The 13,898-nt window shown below is 36.4% G+C and overlaps 1 protein-coding gene across 1 annotated transcript in view; it reads right to left on the bottom strand.

Annotated features, from left to right (window-relative positions):
• Stxbp5l (syntaxin binding protein 5 like) overlaps nucleotides 1–13,898 on the bottom strand; it is a 290,875-nt gene that overhangs the window by 25,766 nt on the left and 251,211 nt on the right. Inside the window, exon 23 of the mRNA XM_021209026.2 lies at nucleotides 3,994–4,159. Coding sequence (XP_021064685.1) covers nucleotides 3,994–4,159 — 166 coding nt within the window. The remainder of the gene's footprint in view (nucleotides 1–3,993; nucleotides 4,160–13,898) is intronic.

The raw sequence follows: 13,898 nt of genomic DNA on the forward strand, positions 1-13,898 counted from the left end.
ATTCCTCCATTGCTGGTGGGATTGCAAACTCGTAAAATCACTTTGGAAATCAATCTGGAGGTTCCTCAGAAAATTGGAAATAGATTTACCTGAAACCCAGCTACACCACTCTTGGACATAAACCCAAAAGATGCTTTACTATGCCATAGGGGCAAGTGTTCCACTATGTTCATAACAGCCTTATTTGTGATAGTCAGAAGCTGGAAACAACCTAGATATTCCACAGCAGAAGAATGGATACAGAAAATGTGGTTCATTTACACAATGGACTACTACTCAGCTATTACGAATGAGGACATCCTCAGTTTTGCAGGCAAATGGATGGAACTAGAAAATATCACCCTGAGAGAGGTAACTCAGACCCAAAAGGAAATGCATGGTGTGTACTCACTAATAAGTGGATATTAGCCCCAAACAAACAAACAAACAAAAAACCCAAAACAAAACAAAGCAAAGCAAAGCAAAACAAAACAAAAACCATACAGACTATCCAAGACACAGTCCATAGAACTCAAAAAGCTCAAAAAAGTTGAAGTGCCCAAGTGAGGATGCCTCAGTCCCTCTTGGGAGAGAGAAGAAAACAATCACAAGTGGGGAGGGAGGGAGGGACCTGGGAGGGAAAGTGGGTGGGGAAGAGGGAGAGGGAGGAAGGGGAACCTGATCTTGTATTGGGTGAGGGAAAAGGACTGAAGCCCTGAGGGCCAGCAGAAAGAAAGTAATCAGGCAACCTCAGGAAATAGGAGGTTGGGGACCCACCCCTGGAGAATGCACTAGAGATCTGGGAGTTGAGAGACTCCCAGGACTCAAAGGGAGGGACTTAGATGAAATGCCCAACAGTAGGGAGAGGGAACTTATAGAACAACTTATAGGACAACAGGACATCAAGTGAGGGATGGGGTTGCCATCCCACAGCCCCAACTCTGACCCATAATTGTTACTGTTTGAAAGATTTTTAGAGATGGAAATGGAGAGAAAACTGAGGAAAAGAAGGTCCAGCAACAATCCAAAGTGGGATCTAGCTCAAGGGGAGATCCCAAGGCCTGACACTATTACTGAGGCTATGGAGCGCTCACCAAAAGGCACCTAGCATGACCACATTCTGGAAGACCCAACAAGCAGATATTTGCACCCAGCCAATGGACAGAAGCAGCTGACCCCTGTTGTTGAATAGGGAAGGCTGAAAGAAGCTGAGGAGAAGGGTGATCCTGTAGGAGGACCAGCAGTCTCAATTAATCTNGACCCCTGACATCTCTCAAACACTGGACCATCAAATAGGTAGCATACACCAGCTGATACGAGGCCCCCAACACACATACAGTAGAGGACTGCTGGGTCTGTGTTCAATTAGAGATGATGCACCTAACCCTCAAGAAACTGGTGACCCCAGGGAGTTTAGAGGTCAGGTGGGGAGGGGGTATGGGATGTGGAACAGTCAGAGGGTGGATGGGGGAGATAAAATATGGAGTGTTAAAAACAAATTAATTAATTAATTAATTAAAAAGAGACTGGAGGCCCCAGGGAGTGGGAAGGTCTGGTGGCATAGGTGTGGGTGGGGACATCGTGGAGATGGGGGTGGGGTGGGGAAGGAGTTGTGGGATGTGGAACAATAAGAGGGTGGACTATGAGGGAGATAAATTCTGAACTGTAAAACAAAAGATTAAAGAAAAAAAGTTTTGTTTTGTTTTTGGTTTTTTTTTAAAGCAAGAAGGAAAAGGGAGTAGAAAAAGTTAAAAAAGGAGGATGTTCCAACATTCTGGTCCTATATATGGGAGACCTCAGTCTAAATGATTTTCTAGAAAACTCTTACAAATAATAAACCTTTACTGCAAAGTAGCAAGTTATAAGCAATACACAAAAATTAATAGCTTTCCCTAAATGCCAGTAATAAAAATGCTAAGAAAAAAAAGAGCTGCCACTTTCACAATATGTTAAAAATACCTCTGAATAAATCTACCTAACAATGCTCCAGACTTCTATAATGAAAACTTTAAATCACTGAAAAGAGAAATTGAAGAAGCCACTAGATTTCAGACATTCCATGCTCATGGATCAGCAGGATATTGCGAAAATAGTTATATAAACACAAGCAACCTACAGATTCAATGTGTTCTTCATCAATGACACTTTACCAAACAATTTCCCCCCAAAATAGGAAGGACAAAAGACCAAGCAGACAGAGCAATTCTGAACAATAGGAACAATTCTAGGCATCACGACTTCTCATTTCAGTTATATTATAGATCATAGCTCTACAACCGGAATGTCACTAACTTACAAACAAACAGCAGCTTGGCAGTGGTGGCGCACCTCTTTAATCCCAGCACTTGGGAGGCAGAGGCAGGCAGATTTCTGACTTCAAGGCCAGCCTGGTCTACAGCGTGAGTTCCAGGACAGCCAGGGATACACAGAGAAACCCTGTCTTGAAAAAACAAAACAAAACAAAACAAACCAACAATAAAAGAACAAACATGTAGATCAATTTATCAGAACAGAGGGCCCAGAAATAAATCCACTCAGCTACAGTGATGTGATTTTTTTATAAAGAGGGCAAAGACGTTTTGCAGTAGAGACAATTTCCTCAATACATGGTGCTGGGAATATTACACAGCCCTTACAGGAGAATGAAACTGGGTTCAGATCCTCATCCTGTATAGACTCAAATAAAAATTCATCCAATGTTAATCTAAGACCTGAAATTCTGAAATTGTTATGAGAAAACATTTCAAATTTTAGGTATATGCAAGGAGGAAGGATATAAGTATATATATGTATATACACATGTCCTTACATAAGTATATATAAGGATAACATATAACTAAAACCCAAAGAAACCAAATGCCAGAAAAACCAAACAATTCAGTTGATACACAAGCTAATGAATAAATACATTATGATAAATCAAATGATGAAGACAATGCCCAACAAGCATGTGGAAAAATATTTAACATGCTTAGCCACTAGGAAATGCAAATTTAAATGATGTAAAGCTGCCATGTCACCCTAGTCAGAAGTGCAACCGTTAAGAAAATAGTTCTGGCAAGGATGAGGCGAAGAGAGGACTTGTATGCTGCTGGTGGGACTATAAGAGAGTCTGTCCACGATGGAAAGCAGCATACTCATGGAGCGCCCCAGACAAACAGGGCAACGTATGCCCAAAGTATACACCCAAAGGACTTTTATTTAACATACCACAGGGATACTAGTCTGTCTGTCTGTCTGTCTGTCTGTCTGTCTGTCTGTCTGTCTGTCTGTCGGTCTGTCTCTCCCTCTCTCCTTCCCTCCATCCATCTATCTGTATCTCTAGATGGTTTGACACGTCTTCTGTATTGTAGGGTACCAGCAACATACATATACAGATATACATGTAGGCAGCATACCTATACACATAAAATTAAAAATTAAAAAGAACAGAATTCTGTTGTTTTCAGGAAAATGGATGCAACTGGAGATTACTATGTTAAACAAATCAAATTCAGAACAACATTTATTACATGTTTTCTCTTTTGTGGGCTCTAGATTTTGGGTAAATACATAAAAATATTCACACACATACACACCATGTATATAAAACATGAAATAAAACCCAGATTCTCTGGAGAAACCGAATAATAAGAAGAGAGGGAGGGGAGAAAGAAAAATACATCCAAGAGTGCATATCATCAAAGTATATAATATACTTGCATAAAATGTCATTATAAAACCTATCTCTCTATGTAAGAAACTTATGCCAGTATGATTAAAACTCCCTAGAATAAAATAAATACTTTTCANTTCCCATAATACTATAAATGACCATTATAATCAGTTTCTCCTATTACTTCCATGTATACCTAGGANCACAATAGGAGTTTATAGGATTACATTGAAGAATATATATTCAAAACATCTTCTAGGAAGAGTATGGCTCAGTGGTACTGTAGCTTATAAACATCTCTATTCTTTTTCTCTCTTAACAATCATGTCTATTTATTTCTATCAAGGAAGTTTACCTACCTGAATATTATCACACATTTCTTGGCTATATGTTAACCGTTGAATTTCAGTGGGAGAGACGAGGTATAATGCCTGTCCTTCATTAGTAAAACAAAATGTCCNTGCTATTCTCATGTCTGTCAGTGGCAAATAATTAACATCCAACATTGGGCGAAGACTAGGTAAGCTGAATAGAAAAGAGACAGTAANTCTGTATTTCATATTTTTGTTGATATAATAGTTTTATTTAATAAAAAACTTTTAAGTTGTTATTTTATGGGTTTTTATATAGTATCTTCAAAGATAAGTAATAAATACTTCATTATGCAATCACATGTACGTGTACAAACATGAACACAATTCTATTTTTGTTAACATATATGCTTAGCACATACCCTTAAAGATTAATATAGAGGACTATAGTCTGTCTTTAAGACAACTCTTGGGCTTACGCGCCAAAAGAGACACGTGTGGGGTTAGTCTAGTGTGCCTGGGCACATTGTGCCTTGTGCCCCATTCTTAGTCCCTCTTCACAGGGGATGTGATCTTCTTGTCTCTTTGCCTGTCTGTATATAACATGAGTAGTAAGTAAACAGGCCCTAGCTTAAGGGAACGTACTTAAGTAACAGATTAGCATTTATGCATAAGAAAGACTACACCTCTAGTACATTTCTATCCTAACCCTGCAGATATAACGTTAATAAGTTTGTGCTAGGGATGTACTTCAGATACTGTAGTTAGAGCCAATTTTACAAACCACTAGTGAAAAACAATTCCACTGTTTGTTTATCGTTTCTTGAACATGGAAGGCAGAGGTAACTGCTTTGGTTTAACCCTCACACTTAGAAACTACTCTAATTCTTTGTGTTAACTATTTTTAATTCATCCTGCAATACAGAGATAGTACACAGAGGCACCACTTTTCTTTTAAAAATATTTTATAACTATATTGTTTGCATCCCAAAATTCACTATATCATATGGAGACCAAAATCTACCTTCTTGGAATAAGTATGAACTGATGTTCCAGCACCATACTGCCTGGTATTTTAGCCATCAACTAGTCATATGACTACTGAGCAACAGATCCTTGGATAGTCAGAACTGTGGTGTATTGAAAGCACAAATTGCATGCTGGACTACCCTAAATTATCCTTAATATGTGGCTGGAGAGATAGCTCAGAAGTTAAGAGAGCTTGTTGCTCTTCCAGAGGATCCAAGTTTGAATCCTAGTGCCCACACTAAACAGGTGACAACTGCCTGTAACTTCAACTCCAGGGAATCTGATAGCCACTTTTAGCCTCCAAGAGCACCTGAACACATGTGTACAACTCACATCTACACCTAACTAAAAATAAGATTAAAAATCTAGAAAATTATCTGAACTATGAAAAATATAATACTGGTTTGATATATATTTTTAATGACAAATGAGCTGAGAGGAGCAAGTGTATCACAGAGTCCCTTCATAAATAACGTCCCCATCATTGAAGCATGTCTAGAGGTTCAATCATTTACAGACAAGATGGATTGATCTTCATGGAAAATCCTTCAAAATAGTTTGAGAAAGGGATAATCTGATGGAGAAAGAATCAAAAATATTTGAGAATAAGCATGCTATGATTTCTTTTCCCCCCATAGTTTCTCCTTCACTAATTCATGACTTCTCAATTAGAGATAATGAAATAAAGCGTCATGAAAGTCTGGATTCACTCTTCAGGTCATTCCCTACTTCTCTTTCTATTTACCACACATTTCCCTGAAAGAATAACTTATAGCAGGATAAAGGATCAGACAGTAAACGCTGTAAGCTCTGGAGTCTATAGCATCTCCTTTGCAAGTATTTGGTTCTGTTTTGTAGTGTAAAAGCAGCCATACTCAACAAATGAATGGAGGGTATAGCTGTGCTATAAACAGCTTTATTTTTAGACATTTGAGTTCATCCAATTCCCACCAACCATATTATCTGACATTTTCTATCATTTAATTCCTGGCCTGCAGGCTGTACAAAATCTGATGAGGGATGATTTTTGTTATCATTTGCCAACCTCATATCTGCACTACTCTTTCCTCTCTTCCTCTCCCCAAAGTTAGCTTTCCCTTCACTCTGCTAACACTTGCTTTCTTAAAGGGTTTCATGCAGCCTAGGCTGTAGCAGAGGATTATCTGGACCTTTGGACCTTCTGCCTTCACTGTGGGGATTCTAGGCATGCTCCAGTATGATCACTTTCTAATTTTGTTCCGGGGACCCCAGTGCTTTGACTTTCTGTAGTGTCTGCTACATCTTGACTACCCTTTTGTTGTGATGCTGTCTTGTCTTTACAATAGCAGGTTGCTGTCCTGGTCCTTGTTTTACCTCTCTGATGGCATCTCAACCCCTCCTTTGGGCTCTCTTTCCTCCAGTGCATAAATGCAGAGACTGGCCCCTATCTATCCTCAGCACAGTCTACTGTTCATTTCTTTTTATAAGATCCACTGATGATCTTTGATGTTTGCTGTAGTCAGTTTTCCTAGATAACACTCAAGTCCATGTTTTTCCAAGAAAGCAGATGTTAAATTGTTAAGCTGTCTGCTGGATGGCTTAGGAGTGCCTCAAGTGTCAAACTTATTTTTAATCCATTCTCAAACTCTATTCATATTTTTTCAAGTTCCCCCACTTTTTTACCTGCTAATAGCATTACTGTAATACAAATTCCCCAGATCCTGAGAATTAGTGATCTCCTCTACCTTGTACAATAAATCAGCTCTGCACACAGCAGGTTTCCCTCTCTTCCAGGCCTGCTCCCTCCTTGCCTTGCTTTGCAGATAAAGAGCCCATCCTAAGCCCTGTGTCCTTGAATACTTCCTAGCGCACACCCACAGAAGGCTAACTACCTACTTAAAACCTCATTTCAAATAAACTTTATACCTAGCTCCTTACTCAAGTTCCTCACCCATTTATGCCAATCTTCGTCCCCAAGGTAACTTTGCTCTATTATCCATTTAATGAGTCAATGCTTTGAAACTATGGGGACTTAGTTTGTCAAAAAAGATTTGCATTTCCTTTACTTGCATTTTCATTTTCTGTTTTCTAATCATTTGTTTATTATTGTATGTTACTAATTGTTAACTCCTTTTCATGTCTAGCATAATATTTTACTATAAAATGATTTTGGAACAAGGCAAGGTATTGACAAGCATGATAGTTATCTATAGGATATCGAACAGGTTTTATTTTCTTGTAGCTTTTTCATCCAATGCCTACCATGGCATTGCTAAATTCATAAACTCATTAGCTATGTTTCACACATTTTATATAATCTCACTGAGTAGAACCAATTCCCTACAATTACACCTTATCTTAAATGTCTGATGGTTGTCAGTGTACTGTTGAGTGCTGACCTCACCTTTCCTGTGCTTAAACCTTCAGATAAATTATTTTACTGTAATTTCTAATGTGTTAAATGGGAGATGAAAATAATACTTNTCTATGTCTGTGAAAAGCTATGAGAATCAAGTGACATTCTGTGTGTAAAGTTCTCATGCAATAGTGAAAGTAGCAGATAATTTCATTTCCATATGGCTTCAGTATCCAGTGCCTAACTTATTCCCAATAATTGCTTGTGAAATAATGTATGAATGATTAAGAATAATTCTTTCCTTGGATTCTTCAATGCCAATAATATATGTGATTTATTAATATTCATATTAATATATAATATAAATGTCAACAATGTTTTTTTTCTTTTTTTTTTTTTTTTAGTAAACTAAACCAAACCCACACCACAAAGCCTTCTTCATGTTGTTGAACCGTGGAGCACCAGAACATTCACAAGCATATTGAAACACCATATCAGGTTACAACAGTGTGAATATACTTTTTACCATTCGACCTTGCTATCATTGTTGTGCTTATCCGTTAGCAATAAATATACCAAGTACCTCATTATCATGATATGCCCATTTGCACAAAAGCAGGCCAGGCAGGCACTGTTGCACATGACCACCACATCTGCTTGCAGTATGAANGATGTCTCGGTGATGCTGTGAACATAAAGGCAGGTCTGGGAAGGCAGTGAGAAGACTTTGGCTTGCTTTTCTGAGCAGATGATCATATACTGATGGTCTCCCGTCTCTTGGGATGAAGACGAGTAGTTCATGACCAATTTCCCTTTTCCAGATTTTTTCATTTTCATCTGTGTTGTTTGGACCTTTCCACACTTCATATGGAGGTTGCATTAAACTTCCAGTTCTGTCCATGCAGGGAAATGTTAGCACAGCTCCTTTCAATGAGAGGAATGTACCTGTAAAAACAGTTTACATCACTCATGTGTGAAGTCCTGTCTAAAGCAGCTATTTATTATGTATTGATGGGCAATAAATGTTTTACATTATGATAATTTATGTGCATAATTTTGTAATATTGTAACAATATATAAAAATCAGTATGTTTTGTGAGTTAACCTGTTGTAATAACTTAGATTATTAAATTTTAAGTCTAAAAGAAACCTAAAATATCAGTTGGCAAAACTTGTTCATTATATTAATGAGAAAACAGGTCTAGAAGGGTGGTGACACTTGGGATAGGCCACACAACCTGGACTAGAGCTTCAACGTAGTTAATAGTAACCTGGGCTAGAACTTGGGTTTTCTGATTTAAATTCCAAGATACATTTTTAAAAATTCAAAACATCTATTATTATTGTTTTTTGCTTAATATATTTTTATTTGAACAGAATCACATCAGTTCCCCTCTCCCTTGCCTCCTACCAGCACATCCAGGAAACCCCTACCATCTTCCCTACTCCTAGTCCAAGAACCATAGGCAGCTAATGATTACTGGGAGAAGGGAAATCCACCCCTTCCAGGGATGAGCCCCCTTATTGGTTGTTGGATATAGAGTGGCCAGCCCTGGAAACACAGACATGCCATTTTTTTCATTATCCTATATAGTTTCATTCAAATTTTAAAAGGCAAATATTAAGTATGTATATAACCTTCATTTTTTCAAGTAAGCTCAAATATATAATAGATAATAGATTATATATAAAATACATATATTATTATTATATATGTATTACATATTATTACATATTACACATACCTATAATACATAATATATATTAGATGTACATATATAGAATATATTGTTTATATATGTATATATACATTATACTACCCAATCCTAGTTTGTTTTTAATGCTAATTTGATAGAAAATGCCTTTTAATTTTTTTCTGAAATTAAAGCCTCAATAAATATTACATAATTTCAACATTCAGAGTTACTCTACTTACCTCTGCCTCTGAGTGCTAGGATTAAAGACATGAACATGCCTGACATGATGGCAATTGTAGTTGTATGAAAAACAAGAACTTAAAAAATAACTAGGTGTGCTGGATAGCTTTGTGTCAAGTTGACACAGCTGGAGTTATCACAGAGAAAGGAGCTTCAGTTGGGGAAGTGCCTCCATGAGATCCAGCTGTAAGGCATTTTCTCAATTAGTGATCAAGGGGGGAGGGCCCCTTGTGGGTGGTGCTATCTCTGGGCTGGTAGTCTTGGGTTCTATAAGAGAGTGGACTGAGCAAGCCTGTAAAGAACATCCCTCCATGGCTTCTGCATCAGCTCCTGCTTTCTGACCTGCTTGAGTTCCAGTCCTGCATCCTTTGGTGATCAACAGCAGTATGGAAATGCAAGCTGAATAAACCCTTTCCTCCCCAACTTGCTTCTTGGTCATGATGTTTGTGCAGGAATAGAAACCCTGACTAAGACACTAGGGTTATTATCAGATTTTGTAGAACTATTATTTAGGGGCTCAAATAAAATAATTTAAAGGTTTTGTCCTTTTACAATAACTACCATCAACCCTGAGGCAAGTTTATGCATCTCAGTTCAGAAAAAGGTTATTCACCTGTATTTTTCATGATTGAATGCCCATGGCAGATAACTACCTATATATAGTTATATGTTATTTTGTATAATTAGCATATGCTAATAACATAGCAAAAGAGAAAACTGTTTTACTTGTTTATCCATATATCTATTGGGTTATTTACTTTTGGCATTCTCCTTTTAGTGTTTTGTATATTTTGGTTATTGAATCTTTGTTGGATGAAAAGCTAGCAAAGATTTCTTCCATTCCCAACTCTTTCTCTTCCATTCTTTATTTTTCTGTGCAAAACCCCTTAAATCTGATGCAATTCAATTTGTCAATTTTCCCGTTATCACTGACTATTTGGGGTCCTATTTAGAGAATCACTGTCTGTACCTTAATCTTGAAATGTTACCCTTAATTCTTTTAAAAAGTACTTTCGAAGTTTCTGGTCCTACCCTTCAGTCTTTGATTCCATGCAACCTAAATAACATAATTTTATGATAGGTTGACTAATCTTTGCTTTGCTGATTAATTTCATTAGGGCAGATTCCTAAATCTTTGTGGACTTTTAAGACAGGATTTAGGCATGTCAGTTCACTGAATCAGGACAGGGAGATTAGGTAGAACTGGTAGGAATTAGGCATAATAAGATGTTAGAAATAAGTAACCAACACAATGTGATCAATGACAAAGTAAGATGAATTGGGATTCAAGAAACTTAGCTTCAAATCTAATTCTCTCTCTGGGTTTCTTGAAGCATGTTGTTTGTCTTCTCTGAGCTTCATTTTATTAATTATTAATAAGAAAATTACAATATATCAATACTGTAATCATTGTCCCATATATCAATATGGGACAAGAAATGGCCCATTTTTTAGACTAGCATCACACAGGGACTTGCTAAAAGTGCAAATCCTCAGACTCTATAGACCTACTGAGTCAGAGAGGGTGGGGATCCTTACTGCAGCAATACATTTAAATGATTCTGATACAAACAAGAGAGAAGGTATGGAAGAGAGTCTCTAGGTAGTTTCCAATTCTCCAACTCAATGATTAAACACATTTCAAATTTCCNTATTAGTGGTAATTGTTTGTNGCCAGGACAAACAAGATAATCTATGTGAAAACATTCTGCTTGTGGACGTTGTACATCGTGGTGCGGAGCCTAGTGCGCACCACGATGTACAACGTCCACAAGCAGGGTTTGAACAAAAATATGATATGTAGATGCAGTGTAATGTTGTTTAACCTTAGAAGAAGGTAGTTCTCTAACATTCAGATGTGGAAGACCATTGCAGGTGTTGCTTTTTGTTAAATGATCCAGTCACCAAGGACAGATATTCTATGCATTTACTAAACTGAACCATGTAAAGCACTTAAACTCATATACACTAAGAACAAACTGATGGTGTCCATGAAGGTGAGGAAGGATGGTGAGGAATTGCTAATAAACTAATATAGCATTTTAATTATATAAGGTAAATTCTAAGATGTGCTGTGTAGTACTGTATTATAGATAATAGGGCCAGAGACAATATCATGGGGCTTCCGTTAATTGAGTGGGGTCAGTGAAGAATGCATATGGCAAAGAGATGGGGACCAGAGCAATAATCACAGCCAATCAGTGAGCTGTGAAGATGAAAAGCAGAGACTCTACTCTCACTTGGGACTTTTTGTTACCTGTTTTTTCATATGGAATTCTATTTCCCTCTCTCTTTTCTCCCATAAATTTGGCATTTGTTATTCTTTTTTTCTTCAATGGTTAATTATAAAACAAACATGAACCTAGCACCATAGCTTTCTACTTTTTAATTAATGAATTTTAAAGCACAGTACCATGTTTACAGAAAATCATGCAAATCATATATAGTACCCATATATCTCTTGTGTCATTTCTCCTATCAGTCACATCTTGTATTAATAATCTATATTTGACATAACCAATCAACTGATGTTGGCACATTATAGATAGTTAAAATTCCAAAACAGTAGGATACCAACTTAAAAAATTATAGAAGACAATTTCTTACTGGATCATAAGCACTAGATAAGGGAGTATCTTGCAAACTACATGGCAAAAGTCATATCTATTTTATTTTTACTTTGCCATTATTTTATTGTTTTAGACTGGCAGAAATCTCTAAATTGAGAGGCAGAATGCTAGACCACAGAATGATTTTTAAATTGATACATAATACTTTATTTCAAATTCACTGATCTGGCTCTAACTTAAGCAGAATAGAAATATACATATTTCCTTAAAATTAGTAATTCAGTAAAAATTATTTTTCACTGTGTAGTATCAACTTAAAATACACTATTTGTTCTTAGTAGAGTCAAGCTTTTTCCTGAATTTGCCACACTCATAGAGCTGAAAATTCTGTCTGTCATCTATTTTTACATATGTAAAACAAGTTAATACAAAACCACAACTGTCTCTAATCTCTCATGCTATATGTACTGTTTAAAAATAAAATATTTTAAATTCTATATATTGATGAAATTTGTTTTTAGCTTAAAATACCTAAAACATTTATTATATGTAGAAAAAAGAAAGTAATCATGATTAGGATCTATTAAACATATTCAAAGGGATGTCAAGTGAAATAAATAAAAAAACCGAGGAGATAATCCATGTAGGATAGAACATATGACTAAATTAAGTTCTTGAGTGTCTACCATGAAAAGGAAATGGAAACTTTAGGTATCCACCTTAGGTCAGATAGCTTCTACTTTAATTATTCTGATTTCTTTAAGAAGGATGTAAAAATGCTCACATTCTAGCCTGGTGTAGAACTTTGGAAATATGCTTCAATTTGTTACAAATGAATTGGACTTTCTTGTGCATTAACACTTATCTCAGCGTTTTAAAGGAGCTTATTTTCAAAGGTAATTTTTAGCCTGGTTTCTCTGGTTTCCCATCATAGAAACCACTGTACTCTTACCCAGCAGGTCTGGTAAATAACAGTATAATGAGTGTTGAAAGGGTATTTGAGTTCTGAAATTCTCAGTAGTTCATATTAGATAGGAAGCATATACTCCTTGCTGTTGTCTGAAATCAATGCATATTAGTAGTACTTAATATCTAAAATTGAGTAAGTAGCAACACAGGAGCGACAAACAAGAATTCTTACCACTTGGCAATACCACCACGGCTCTGTAAACCTTTGTTCATCTGACAATGGTAAATTTAGGGAGATGAGTACTACCATTCCCAGACTAGTTCCAACAAACAGACAAGGGGAAATGGTAGAGTCATTTTTCTGTGCAAAGGATTCCATGAAGTATAAAGCTGTAATTGCTTCTTTAGAATCTTTGTCAATACTGGAGATGCTAGAGCTCCTGGAGCCATTATAGGAATTCTCTCGGGTTTCTATGAGCATTTAAAGAGCAAAAATCAAACATTAGTGAATCTACACAACCAGTCAAACTTAATACCTGTAAACCATAATTATGAGAGAAAAAATTATTCTTTCTTTATTGACATGAAAGACATCTTATCCAGGTTACTGGCTCAAAGATGGAGAGTCTTAAGTCTGTATGTGTTATCATAAACTCAGGCAGAGTTAAAACTAAATCTTCAGTCTCCTGAGTTCTAACACACCATTTTTCTTTTGTACATTTTCTGAAAGATCACTTATGATTCTTTAATCTGGAAAAAAACCCTTAAATCTAAATAGTCAAGATACAAAATTTTTGTATATCATTTAATTGTTTTTCCTTCCCATATTTTGATCATAGAAGACATATAAATGATTCATTGGAAAGTCATACTTAATAACAGTATCATGGTTACCAACATGAAAGGACCAATCTGGATCATAAATGTTCTGTGATAAATATATTGTATATCTTAAGCAATTAAAGCTATAAAATTGAACTATTAATGTGAGCAAAAAAATGTAAATGTGATTTATATGAACTTGTTTCAAGCTGCTTACTACAATCCAAATTGAGTTCTAACTTTGCCAAGGATGAAATAAAGAGTGTGGCACCCATTAAAACTGGCTTTTCTGAGAAGGCTTCAGCTCACTTAGAAAAGAAACAACAGTATGGTTTTGGATGCTCTTGCTCT

Source organism: Mus pahari, chromosome 12 (genome assembly GCF_900095145.1).
Source record: "Mus pahari chromosome 12, PAHARI_EIJ_v1.1, whole genome shotgun sequence".
NCBI classification, from domain to species: domain Eukaryota; kingdom Metazoa; phylum Chordata; class Mammalia; order Rodentia; family Muridae; genus Mus; species Mus pahari.